Source organism: Moschus berezovskii, chromosome 3 (assembly GCF_049115385.1).
Source record: "Moschus berezovskii isolate FMDL1 chromosome 3, NW_MosBer_1.0, whole genome shotgun sequence".
In the NCBI taxonomy this organism is placed as follows: Eukaryota; Metazoa; Chordata; class Mammalia; order Artiodactyla; family Moschidae; genus Moschus; species Moschus berezovskii.
In genome coordinates, this window is record NC_142462.1 from 90,884,020 (window position 1) to 90,897,921 (window position 13,902).

A 13,902-nucleotide genomic window follows, 5' to 3' on the forward strand; every position below is an offset into this window, starting at 1 on the left:
TTGGCTCTGAATTTAAAGACAGGAAAAAAATGATTGGTAGCTTTCAAAGACTCAAGGAATCCATCCAAAACACAACCAAAACTAAGCTAGAGAAATACTCTCTGAAAGCCCAAACTTTGACATCCATGATACAATCAGCACTTACCTCATCATACATGAACTGCAGAGTCAGAGCAGACTTGCCCACACCACCACTGCCAACCATGATGACTTTGTGTAAGGCCAAAGAATTCTGACCCTTGGGCTTATTTGCAGCCATCTTGTGTCACAGAGTTTTCACCGAAGGATTAAGAAGAATCTAAAAAGAATGAAAGAACAAGTAACGCTCAATACATTCTTTGTCAGAATTCCAGTGTATGAAAGAGATACGAAGTCCTTAGGCGTCAAGTTACTAGTTCCCATTCTGCTATGATTTTAAACAGATGGCAAATGAAGTATGCTCATTTGTGGGCAGAACCACTTATCAGAAAACACCATGGCAATAAGACAAGTATATGACTCAAGGGCATTTCTCTGATAATAGTTTTCAGTAATGAGTTTGCTGACCGAAAGTGAAAACTTCCCAGGGCAACCACGTGCTGACAGTAATGGAGTATTAGCTGTATGAGAATATGGTCACACAAATTACAAAGCAGGCTGAATGATCACTTTGTTTCCACATTAATCTCTGTTGGCAATAATTAAAGAGACATTTCTTCTAATTTCAGTAAGAAACAACTGACAAAAAAAGAAAAGAAACCTCATCCTGACAACCTGGAAGTTGAAGTAGAATCTAACACTGTGCACCCCAGTTCCCGAGGATCACGTTACTGGAACATCTGTATATACTGCGATGGGATGGGTCAGGTCAGTTCAGTTCAGTTCAGTCGCTCAGTCGTGTCTGACTCTTCGCGATCCCATGAATCACAGCACGCCAGGCCTCCCTGTCCATCACCAACTCCCGGAGTTCGATGGGATGGGTAACCTAACTTAAATACATGAATCTAGCATGCCCTCACTTTCCTTAGAACACGTATTTGCTTACTACATTTATGTGCTCAGTGCAGAAAGACCACGTTCCCCCAGAAGCTGGAGTGGTGATGCACACTAATGGTACCCAGTTACCTCTGGTCATGGTACCAGTCCTTAGAAAAAGAGGTGGTAAGGTCAGAGCAAACACTGAGTCTGTGGAGGCCCATGCAAGGAGACTTTTTGTTTTTAGAGGTTGGAGGTACGTTCTCGGCATCTCTGACTTGTTTCGTCACAGCACACCCTTCACAAGCTGCAGCTCACAGGAACACCCGGCACGCTGCCCACTTCTCCATCTCATGCTCATTCATCACTCCCAGTTTGGCTGCACCAGACCCACACTGATCGCCCTGGATTCTTCACGTGCTCTTCTCTGCTTCCTGGCCTTTATCATGCCATTTCCTCCATTTGGCATATTCTTGGCTAACTCCTCTCAGTGTTGAGGTTTCAGCTTACCTGAAACTCTCAACCTAAACTAGGCTCTCCCCTGCTTTGTGCTCACATGGTACATGATATCTTTCCTTCATAACCATTATCACGAGCTGGAACTGCTCAAGTGTGTTCTTTCTAATATAGGTCTTCTTCCTAAAATACTGGAAGCAACTTGAGTATGGGCGCTATGTCTGCTGGTTTACTTAACTTGGCAACATCAGTACATGTGTGTCAAATGAAAATAAATGTCAGAGTCTGACTTAACCTGGGGAATGTTTTGGATGGTACTGGTATAAAGCAATTACTGCTACTAGAGATTCCATCACAAGTTCAGGTGAGGACAGTCAGCTTTGGGTTTGTGTGCCACACTGGTTGTGCAGGGCACCCAAGAGCTGGGTGCTGCTCATGCCGCCCCAGAAATCATGCCCATATTCCTATCTGCCCAATACAGAAAATCTTAAGGAAAAAAAAAACCCCAAAGCTTGCTATCCATATAACAACAGGAATAAGTTGAGACATATTTGAGAGTCACAGCATACCTTTCACAAGCTGCAACTTGTGAGCATAACTGAGATCACACTATATATGCAATTTTTGATCCTATTATTCTTATGTCATAAACATTTTTTAGTAGAGGCAACCTGAACTGTGAAGCGTATGATAAGGAATCCACATTTGGAGGCTAATAGTTCAATTTAACTCAATAAGCAAGGATTGAGTCCCTCTTTTTCCTGGACACCAAGGATAAAATCATTGGATTCTAAATGATTACCACTGCTCAGAAACAGTGAAAATTAATAGTGTACTTCAGATAAGTAGAAGTTTAAAAGACACCTCATCTAAGAAAACTTATGGAGTATGCTGTTGCTGCCATTCCTAATGAAGGCAGGAGATGACTTACTTCTCACTCTTATGATCTTTACTTGCTGGCGGCTGTAATCACTTCATGGCTACGTAACTACCATTTTATTTTTAAAACAGTTATACCACAAGAGCTGAGGGTGTTACCTTATCAATTAATATTCTAAGAGTTGAGTATGTATGCTTTTAAAGCAAAAAATTAGTTAGCAGTTAGACCAACTGAGTTAAAACACTTTCCCTTTCAGAAAAATTTACAATTCAGACTCTTGACTTAAAAAATGCAGAGATTCCCAAAGACATTTTCCCAAAATGCAAACATTCCTCAGTAACTATGAGGTGCGGATCCCTTACTTTTAAGAGGCTATCCAGGAAAAGATCCCACCAAGGAGACACTCCTTAGCCCCAATTAGAAAACCTGGCATTCCACAACTCATGTCCCAATCCCTGGTCTAAGACAACACACACAGAGCAGTCTAGACACAGGGAAAGACAAGTGCAGAGGTCCAAGACAGGAGAGGGTTTGCCACATTCTAGGGGCCGGATGAAGGCCAGAGTAGATGGAGTCTCTGAGTATCAGGGAACGTAAACAGGAGGTAAGACAGAGAGGGAGCAGAGACTAAATCATAAAAAGCCTTGAAGGCCATGGAAAAGTGTTTGAGTTTGATTATAACTGTAATGGGAAGCCTCTGGAGAGGGTGTAAGCAAGGCTGTGACATAATTTCATCCATTTTTATTTATTTATTTATTTATTGGAGGCTAATTATTTTACAATATTATATTGGTTGGTTCTGCCATACATTGACATGAATCCGCCCCGGATGTACATGAGTTCCCCCTCCTGAACCCCCCTCCCACCTCCCTCCTCCCTTTATCCTCCCTTTGGGTCATCCCCGCACACCAGCCCCGAGCATCCTGTAACATGTGCCGACCCTGAACTGGAGATTCGTTTTTTAAAAAGATTACCATGGATGGTGTGTGGAGAATGAATGGAAGAGGTGCAAGGGCTGAACGCACAGGAATCTCTCCCACAGGCCATGACTAAGTTTGGCAGATTGAGGCTGCCAGTGACCTTGGGAAGACAAATGGAGAAACTGGGCCATAGATGAACATAGATTTTAGTGTGGGTTGCTTCTTAAATATTCTTAAGGGATGTTTATACGACAGTCATGTAAAAGAGGCAGAAATTAATGATGAAGAAGAGACAGTGCCTCTAGGAGCAAAGTGACTCTATTAGTTACAGACCAGAGGAGTAGGGACCCAGGGCACACAAGAGCGGGGACACTGCTTCCTTTGTAACAGGTGTGGTGGTAAAGCAAGACGTACAGGCTGCAGGTAGATCTGGCTATTTATTTAACTGCATCTGCATTTCCTCAATGAAATATGACTCACAGAGCAATTCAGTGAGGGAGCTGGAATCCAAAAGTAAGCCTGTCTAGATAAGATCAATGGAACACTGATCAGGATATACAGAAATAGATCCAAGTACAGACTATAGTTTAGTGTGTAATAAAGGTGGCATTTCATGTGGAGAGTGGGGGAGGGAAGCACAGAGGATAATTCACATGGTAATGGGGCAACTGGCGAGCTCTCTGGGGGAAAAGAACCAAAACTGTTAAGTGTATCAGAGGTTTAAATGACACAATGAAATCACAAAAGCACCAGGAAAAAAAAAAACCCACAAAATTTCTGTTTTATAATCTCAGAATGGGAAAGGCATAAAGTACTATCTAAAACCCAAGTCATAAAATAACTTTGATAAGTTTTACTACTTAGAACAATTTCTATGTGGCAAAAACTTCTATAAGCAGAATAAAAGGATAAACTGAGGCAAATATTTTGTGATCCATTTCAAAGATAAGAGGTAATTTCTCGATTTAAAAAGTTACTACAAATAAAATCAACAATAAGATACAAATGGCTCTAGTAGGTTCAACCTTGCTTATAAAAGAAATACAAATAATAATCTTAATAATAATAATCTAATCGATGGGGACTCAATTGTTTTACCCATCAGATTGCTATCAATATGTTTGCAAGGACCAGTAAACGATCACCTCCTTGGTCTACTTTTTATATGGTCTGTGGCTAAGAATGGCTTTACGTTTTTAAAGGGCATGCTGTGATTCATGGGGTCGCAAAAAGATGGACACGACTGAGCAACTGAACTGGACTGAAACAAAAGAAAACTAAGAAGAATATGCAACAGAGAACGTATGCGGACAGAAAGTCTAAATAATCTTTTCTTTCCCCTCTACAGAAAAACCTTGTTCCTTCCTGGCAGACAAAGAGGCACATTCCTTCTCTGCAGTGGAAGTATAAACTGGAAACACAAACTAATTAATAACCACAGAAAAAGTTTGTGTTGTTGTTGTTTAGTTGCTAAGTCGTGTCCAACTCTTCTGTGACCCCATGGACTGCAGCTTGCTAGCTCCTCTGCCCATTGGATTTCCCAGGCAAGAATACTGGAATGGGTTGCCATTTCTTCCTCCAGCAGAACTTTCTGACCCAGGGATTGAACCTGTGTCTCCTGCACTGGCAGGCAAGCTGTTTACCACTGAGTCATCAGGGAAGCCCACACAGAGAAACAGATGCTCTTTACCCACTGATATGGAGGGAGCCAAAACATACTGGTAAAGTGAAAAAAATAAGACACAGAACAATACAGCTTGTAAGCTATGAACTGCATAAAAAGATGAGCAAAAGGGGATTTAGAAGTTCACTTGTTTATCTAACTGAAAGAATATAAAAAATGGTAACACAGGATTGCCTGTGAAAATGGAAACTAAATCACTGGTGAACAGACTTGGGATAATGGCATTTGGCTAACCACCATTTTGATTTTTGTATAATGTGAACATACAGCTTGTTTTTAAAATTAAAATTAGTCATACAATAAACTAATAACATAAATCCGCTTATTTCCTGCATCCACTTGGTAAAAATATTATTAACTACTTTCCTGGCACATTAAACTAGGAATTAGAGAACTGAACCTGAATTTTAACTTCTTTGAGAAGTTAGACTTCTCACGGAGAAATACAACTTCTCCATGCATGTGTATGCATTTGTACTTTCCTCTGCAAGTAAACAGTTAGGGATCCCTGAACTTCAAATTGTTTGATTTGGTTCCTCAATTATTTTCTACCTCTTACTGTTTAAAAAAATTTTTTTTAATTACACAACTGCCTCCCCCCTGTCACTTCTGGGGCAACATTTTATCCCTGTGACTTATTTTTTTACAAGTGTGTACCTTTTAATCCCCTTCACTGTTTGCTCCCTCACCCCCTTCCTGGCAACCACCAATCTGTTCTCTGTACCTATAAGCTTGGTTTTGTTTTTTTTAGACTCCACATATAAGTGAAATCCTACAGTATTTATCTTTCTCTGACTTATTTCATTAGCATAACGCCCTCAAGGTCCATCCATGTCACAAATGGCAAGATTTCATTTTTTTTTAACGGCTGAGTATTATACAATGTAATATATTATTATACAATTATACAATGTAATGTATTACATTGTACATATATGCCACACTTTCTTCAACCATTAATATGGGGATGGACACTAAGGTTGCTTCCATGTCTTGGCTACTGTCAGTAATGCTGCAATGAACGAGGGGGTGCATATATCTTCTGGGTAAGTGTTTTCATTTCGTTGGGAGAAATACCCAGAAGTGGAATTGCTCAATCATATGGCAGTTCGAGTTGGTCAGATGGCATCACCAGCTTGACTGACATGAGTTTGAGCAAGCTCTGGGAGTTGGTGATGGACAGGGAAGCCTGGCGTGCTGCAGTCCATGGGGTCACAAAGAGTCAGACACTACTGAACAACTGAAGTGATGGCAGTTCTATTTTTAAAAAGTGATGTCCCAGAACAATACTGTAGAATCTATGGTTATGGGTGGCCTTCAAGTTTTCAACCTTACTGCATTTCTCTGCTTCACCCAGAAGCTAGATACCTACATCATGCTCACAATGTTGATTTAAATGATAAATTACATGATTTTCCCCTCCCTCTCTCCTTCCCACCCTCCATTAACAAACACACTCAGTGCTTGCCTTATTAAAATACATAAGGTGCAGTTTGAGGCTGTGAGGATGTGGAGCTGGATCCCACAGGCCTACGTCCCTGCCCTCCTGTGTTTAGTTAGCAGGTGCCCGTGTTGTCTTAAGGGACGTCCCAGAGAGCGTGGTGGTGAAGAATCCGCCTGCCACTGAAGGAGGCACCAGAGCTGTGGGTTTGATCCCTGGGTCGGGAAGATCCCCTGGAGCAGGAGATGGCTACCAGCTCTGGAAAGAGGAGCCTGGTGGGCTGCAGTCCATGGGGTTGGAAAGAGTTAGACAGGACTGAGCAATTGAGCGCACACACATTTACCGATTTAAGTTTCCTGTCACTGTAACAAATACCACAAATTTATACGGGGTTTTTTTTGGGCTCCAAAATCGCTGCAGATGATGACTGCAGCCATGAAATTAAGACACTTGCTCTTTGGAAGAAAAGTTATGACCAACTGAGACAGCATATTAAAAAGCAGAGACATTACTTTGTCAACAAAGGTCTGTCTAGTCAGGGCTATGGTTTTTCCAGCAGTCATATGGATGTGAGAGTTGGACTATAAAGAAAGCTGAGTGCTGAAGAATTGATGCTTTTGAACTGTGGTGTTGGAGAAGACTCTTGAGGTTTCCTTGGACTGCAAGGAGACCCAACTAGTCCATCCTAAAGGAAACTGGTCCTGAATATTCATTGGAAGGACTGATGCTGAAGCTGAAACTCCAATACCTTTGTGGCAACCTGATGTGAAGAACTGACTCACTGGAAGACCCTGATGCTCAGAAAGATTGAAGGTAGGAGGTGAAGGGGACAACAGAGGATGAGATAGCTGGATGGCATCACCAACTCAATTGACATGAGTGTGAGTAAGCCCCAGAAGTTGGTGATGGACAGGGAAGCCTCGCATGCTGCAGTCCAAGGGATTGCAAAGGGTCGGACACAACTGAGCAACTAAACTGAAAACAACACAAAATATATCGTCTTCAGAGCTCCTGTTGTCAGAAGTCCAAAATGAATTTTCAGAGGCTAAATTCAAGGTGTCAGTAGGGCAGGTTCCTTCTGGAGCCTCCAGAGGGGAATCTGTTCCCTACTGCTTCCACTTCTAGGGACTGGCTTTCCTTGGCTCCTGGCTGTATCACCACCACCTCTGCTTCTGTGGTCATGCAGCCTTCTCCTTCACTGCAGTCAAACCTTCCTCTGCCTCCCTCTTGCAGGCAGACTCGTGATGAGGAGACTTGTGATTACATTTAAGGGCCACAAGGATAATCCAGAAAATCATCCCCAAATCCTTAACTACATCACACCTGTACCCTTTGCCACAGGAGTTAATAGTCAAAGGTTATGGGGACTATGGATATCTTGTAGTTGGATCATGATTCACCTTGCCACACCAGTAGGAAGTCAGTCACAGCGCTTTAGACCACAGATCTCCAAACAAAGCTCTAAGGTCTCTATTTTAAATTTTATGAGAATTTCTAAGAAGTGATCAACATAGTTCTCCAATAAGGACTACTCTACCAAGTAAGGTCTCAAACAATACTCCTTGTCCACTAAAAACAATAAACCCAACGATCTTTTTTATTTCCAGAGTTCATGACTACCTTTTTTAGAGACATTTTTCATTAGACTTTAGTTTAATAAAACCATTAGCTGGTAGAAGTTCTTACTGAGAGATTCCTTGTTAAAAATTGATTAAATGAAACATCTCTCTCCCCTCCAATTTGAATAGCCCATGAAAGGCTATGATCATGGAAGTTCGGTTCCGAGCAAATCATTACAAACCATTACTAAGCACGAGTAGGTAGAGGCCAAATTAGTGACTCATCCAAGTGAAAATTGGTTCATACAGACAACTCACAAATGACAATCCCTATCTGCATTAAGAATACCTGCTCAATAAAGAAATTTAGTAGAAAATAAACAATTGAGTTAGAATATACTTGACCAAGAAAGCAAGATACACAAATCTAATTAGAAAGGGATTTGAGTCTATTCAGGTTTATTACCAGGGTCAGATACAGACAGCATCACTGGCGTAATTTTCCAACCATTTAAAGAACATGTCTTATTAATACAATCTAATATTTCTGAGCATAGAGAAAGCCTCCAAATTCTTTTTTGAGAGCTAGTTAAACATTGATATAAAGATCCTAACAAAGAGAGACTAAAGGGAAAGCAGACTGGTGATCTATAATGTAAATATGATGCAAAAATTCTAAATAAAAAATGTTAGAATTCAGCACATTAAAAGAATAAAAGTAACCAGGTGGGATTCAACCAGATACACAGGATGTCTTTACATTTTAGAAAATCAATCTAATTCTTTACATTAATAGAAAAGTCATAGATTATACGATCTGGAATGATATCTGATAAATCTCAAAGACCACTGCTTATACCAATGATGCTTTCAGAGTGAGGCCAAAAGAATCAACTGAAAAATTACTACAAATGAGAGATTTCAAAGGTAAATGGTTATATAATCAATACATTATGTGAAAAATAAATTTCAAATAAGCAGTTAGAATATATAATGGAAGGCTCAATTTATAACAAGACTCACAAAAGAACACATAACTAAGAATAAAATGAACAAACTCTAAGATATTCATGAAGACAATTTAATAACAATACTTAGGTAACAGAAAGGGTGAATAAATGAAAGTAGATCCTGTTCTTGGGACAAGAAGATTGTATATTGGTAAAGTGACAAAACTCTAATAAAAAAGACGATTAATTTCTAATATATAAAAATTACTTCACAATGAAAAAAATTTTGACCACTGAGTCAAGAGACAAAGGACCTGACTTAGGACTCATCTGAACTGTCTCCTCGCTTTCTTCACCCTTAAATTTGTGAAGATAATTTCTGATGTTAAAAGCCGACTTTAACATTTTCTTTTAAGGCAAGCTGATTACATACAATATTACTGCCCTTTTTATGAGCTTTGATAAATGTATGCAGTCATGTGACACCACCACAATCTAAGACACACAACAGTCCTATCACCCCAGAAGGTTTTCTCTTACCTCTTTGAGTCAGTTTCCTATGATCACTCCATCCCATGGCAGCCACTGTGGCAGCTACTGATCTTAGTTCCTATTTTCCAGAATGTTATATATAAACAGATCATATTGTACATAGCCTTTTGTGCTTGTTTCTTTCACCCAGCTAAGGCTTTTGAGATATATTCATATTGTCACATGTATCAGTAGGATGTGCCCTGTTTTTTGTTTTTTTTAAACTGTTGGACAGTATTCCACTGTCTGGAAGTAGCATAACTAATCTATTCACATTTATTCAGGGTGTTTCCATTTTTAAAATTTTATGAATAAAGAAGCTATAAACAGAGGTGTACCGGTCTTTGTATACCTATATGCTTTCATTTCTCTTGGAATACCTTGGAGTAGGATTGCTAAACTGTATGGTACGTAAATGTATGAGATTTCCAGTTGCTCCCCATCCTGGTACTGTCACAGCCACAGGCTTTTCATGTTAAGTGGCCTATTGGATGTGTAGTAGTAATTACATTGTGGTTTTTAATTTGCATTTTCCTAATGCTGGGAGGGATTGAGGGCAGGAGGAGAGGGGACAACAGAGAATGAGATGGCTGGATGGCATCACCGACTCAATGGACATGAGTTTGAGTGAACTCCAGGAGTTGGTGATGGACAGGGAGGCCTGGCGTGCTGTGATTCATGGGGTCGCAAAGAGTCGGATACAACTGAGCGACTGGACTGAACTGAACTGAATGACTAATCATGTTCGGCATTTTTAATGTGGTTACTTGCTATTTTATGTCCTTGGAGTTAAAATCTTTTGCCCATTATAAAAAATTGGTCTTTTTTTTTTAAGTGATTCATAAGAGTACTTTGGATATTCTGGAATCAAATCTTTTACCAGAAACATTTATCTTGAAAGTATTTCTCCCAGCCTGTGGCTTATCTTTACATTTTCTTAATATGTTTTCTGGAGAGGAAGCTTTTAATTTTGATGAAGTCCAATTTATCAATTTTCTGTGTTTCATGTTTTGGGGGTCCTAATCTTTGATAGTTTTTAAATGGCAAAAAAACTACTATATTTTGAATATTTATAAACAAAATCTTATTACTTAGTTATTATTAAAAAGAGAAAATGGAAGCACATCCAAGTGAAACATAATATAAGTAGTAACTGATACCCTGAACTCTTAGAAGATCCTTCTTTATTTTAAGGTATTTGATCAGCTCAAAAGAAGCAACAAAGTCAGAAAGTCCCTGAGGCAATGTTTTACTTCTGAAATGTAATAACTTAATATTTTCCAACAATCCAAACTGCAATGAATAAGGAGAACACAAAATTATAAAAAAACTGAACTAAAAAAAAAATTACATTCTAAGGGTTAAGATGACTTAACAATTTGCCTTGTCTGCGTAATAAAATTTATTTATCTGACTTGCCAGACATGTTGTCAGACATCAAAGCATAGACTCAAATTCATGGTAAGGCTCAAAATTACTTTATTTCCTTCGATCTCAGTTTGTTTGTAAAACTAAGGTTAAGATGAATAGCACCTGCACGACGTCTAAATACACATCATTTAAGTATGGGTAATGTGAACATTCAGGCATCTTTTTAGAAGGCCCTACCTTTATATGCCAGGTATATTCAGGCCCCAGTCAGTATTAAGTTATTACCAGCAGCACAAAGGCAAAGCCCTCACCACAGTTAAGACTAACAAAAAATGTCTAGAGCTCAGGATAAAGTCATGACTAAGCTGACACTTCAAAGACAAACCATCAGCAGATGAGGTGTACTTTGGGGATGGTGGTGAGAGATGAAGCTGTAAAACTGACTCAAAACTGAAGTTTACATGCCAATAATTTAGGTCTTTTCCTCAGTGATAAAGAATCTGCCTGCAATCCAGGGTTTGATCCCTGGATCGGGAAGATCCCCTGAAGAAGGAAATGGCAACCCACTCCAGTACTCTTGCCTGGAGAATCCCACAGACAGAGGAGCCTGGTGTGCTACAGTCCACATGGTCACAAAGAGTCAGACACGACTGAAGCGCCTGAGCACGTATGCACTCAGAGAGAACCACCAGTTTTTAAGTCCGAGAGTATGACTCAGAAGGCAGGAAGAACAGCTGCAAGGCTACAGGGCAACGGTGACTTGAGTGTGGAGTAGGGAGAAGATGGTGATGGATGTGAGACGTTGAGATAAAAAACATCAATCAAATTTGGGGACAGATTAAATGTGAGGGGTGAAGGGAGAATTCAATCCAAAGTTCTTCCCAATTTCCCTTTTAAGGCTAGAGTTGATCAGGGTAAGGAAAAGAAGAGAAACAAGCAGCCTTTTTAGGGGAGTGGGGGTGTGTAAGAAGAGCTGGTGCTAAGAAATGATGGAAATCGATACTTTTAATAGATCAAAATATTTTAAAAGAAGAATCTAAGTATAGTCTAAGTATAAGCAGTTTCCTTACTCCAGTCCCAGAGGTTTCGCTACCACGCTATGACTTGATTTCAGCAATGCTGAGAAATAAATAACAGGGTGAAACCTGAAAGGTGGAAGAGAAAGACTCACACACTATTATTTACAGCTATTTTAACATTTGTCTTTGAACTCCTAAATGTGTTTTAAAAATAAGATTATATAGAAACATTTAATAATTATTAATTATAAAGAATATATGTTTTGCTTCTGCATTCCTATGCTAACTATGACAAGATACATAACGATAATCTTGAGTTCTGAACCAGGTGAGTATTTTACCTATTTTAAAATTCAATACATATTATTTACTGAACTTAACCACTACAAAATTAGATGAAGTAATAGTCATAGCCTAAATTTAATAGAATAAAAAAGTACAATTTATGTAATTTATACCTGCTTTAGATTCTACTGCATCTGAGCTATAAATTAGGTGTGTAACTACTTCTTTTTTGAATTTCTCTGATATATTTATAAACCTGATATTGGCTATGAAAACTCTGCTGATTAAAAAAGTGGAACCAGACAAAAATAACTGAATTACCCATGTCTTAAGGATCCAACTTAAAAATATACAGGGCATCTGATTAACTGAATGACATTAAAGTATAAGTTGCTCAGTCATGTCCGACTCTTTGCAACCCCATGGATGTAGTCTGCCATGCTGTTCTGTCCACTGAATTCTTCAGACAAGAATGCTGGAAAGGGTAGCCATTCCCTTCTCCAGGGGATCTTCCCAACCCAGGGATCAAACCGAAGTCTCCTACATTGCAGGCAGATTCTTTACCGTCTGAGATCCATATCAAACTACATACTAGAAGAAATACTGACAAAAACTTTTAACAGTAAACAGTTGTTAGCAAATGAAATACTTTAGAAGAATCTAAGTATGGCCTCTGGTTTACATGAAGACATCTGTCAGTGCCCACTTTGGGATGCTCATTTCATTATTAGCTCTCTCTTTGTATAGTGGCTTCCCCGATCTTTTGGTTTGCTTTTGGATTTCCTTTGTTCCTTCTTCTTATGCCCATTTTCTGAGTCAACATATATTTATTTTTTCAACATATATTTATTAAGGACCAGATACTGTGCGAGGCACTGGGAGGGGCTGGTGGGTGGGTATACAGATGGGCAAGTCAGAATCCCTGACTTCAAGATCTTACAGTGACAAATGTGGGGGGACGATGTTACTAAGTAGAAACACACAAGTTTGCCCTCTGCATCCCTTTCCACTTAAGTCACTTGTTTTTTCTATGTTCTTTTGGTTAACTTTATAGCTGCCATTTTTATTTTTGAATTTAATTTAATCCCATCATCTTACAGATGCAGAAAGTCTTTCTACATTTAAAATACTTTCCATGAGGCATATTTTAAGGAACTGCAATGAGTTAATGGATTGTTTCCAAGGTTTATTAGATAAACTGTCCAGTGCTTTTCAAAAGTGCTATACACTCATTCACAACATTCCTATTAGGAATGAACATTCTTTTAAAAAATCTGCTAATTATATAATGGGCGAATGATCTCACTGTTTCTAATTACACCTTTGATTATATGATGAGGGTGATCATTTTTTCCATGTTCTTATGAATTTTGTGAATCATATCCTTTACTCATCAGGCAATAGTAACTCATATTACACTTCTTATTCTTTCATGTCTCCCCTGGCTAGGCTTTCTTTCCTCTTGTTTCCCAGTTCACTGTAGCAGGTTTCTTCTGTTGCTGGGTAGATCTGCTACCATGACCGATCAGCAGAGGTAACAGACTCTGTTCACTGGCATTCTAGTGGAAACGCCTTACTTCAGGGTTCATGGGCAAGGAACAGGTTGACACGTAGGATCTTTTTCCAAATATCAAAATAAGGAGGGTATTATCTGGGGCACTAGCTCGTGCATCAGAACTCCTAGTCCTCCTCAGGCTGAGAGTTTAAAAACAAGGTTTATTGAAAGTAGATTTCCAAAATCAGCGTGGTAACCAATGTTGTGCAATCTTTGCATGGGTTGGGTGAGTGGGCAGCATATCCAATTAGCTCTTAATATATCCTCTTTTACTTACTACCACGTCCTAGCATCTCT

The 13,902-nt window shown here is 39.3% G+C and overlaps 1 protein-coding gene across 2 annotated transcripts in view; it reads right to left on the reverse strand.

Annotated features, from left to right (window-relative positions):
- RALA (RAS like proto-oncogene A) overlaps nucleotides 1-13,902 on the reverse strand; it is a 60,497-nt gene that overhangs the window by 11,524 nt on the left and 35,071 nt on the right. For both annotated transcript variants that reach the window (XM_055421157.2, XM_055421156.2), the window contains one exon: nucleotides 146-298. In XM_055421157.2, coding sequence (XP_055277132.1) covers nucleotides 146-259 — 114 coding nt within the window. In that variant the 5' untranslated portion in view covers nucleotides 260-298. The remainder of the gene's footprint in view (nucleotides 1-145; nucleotides 299-13,902) is intronic.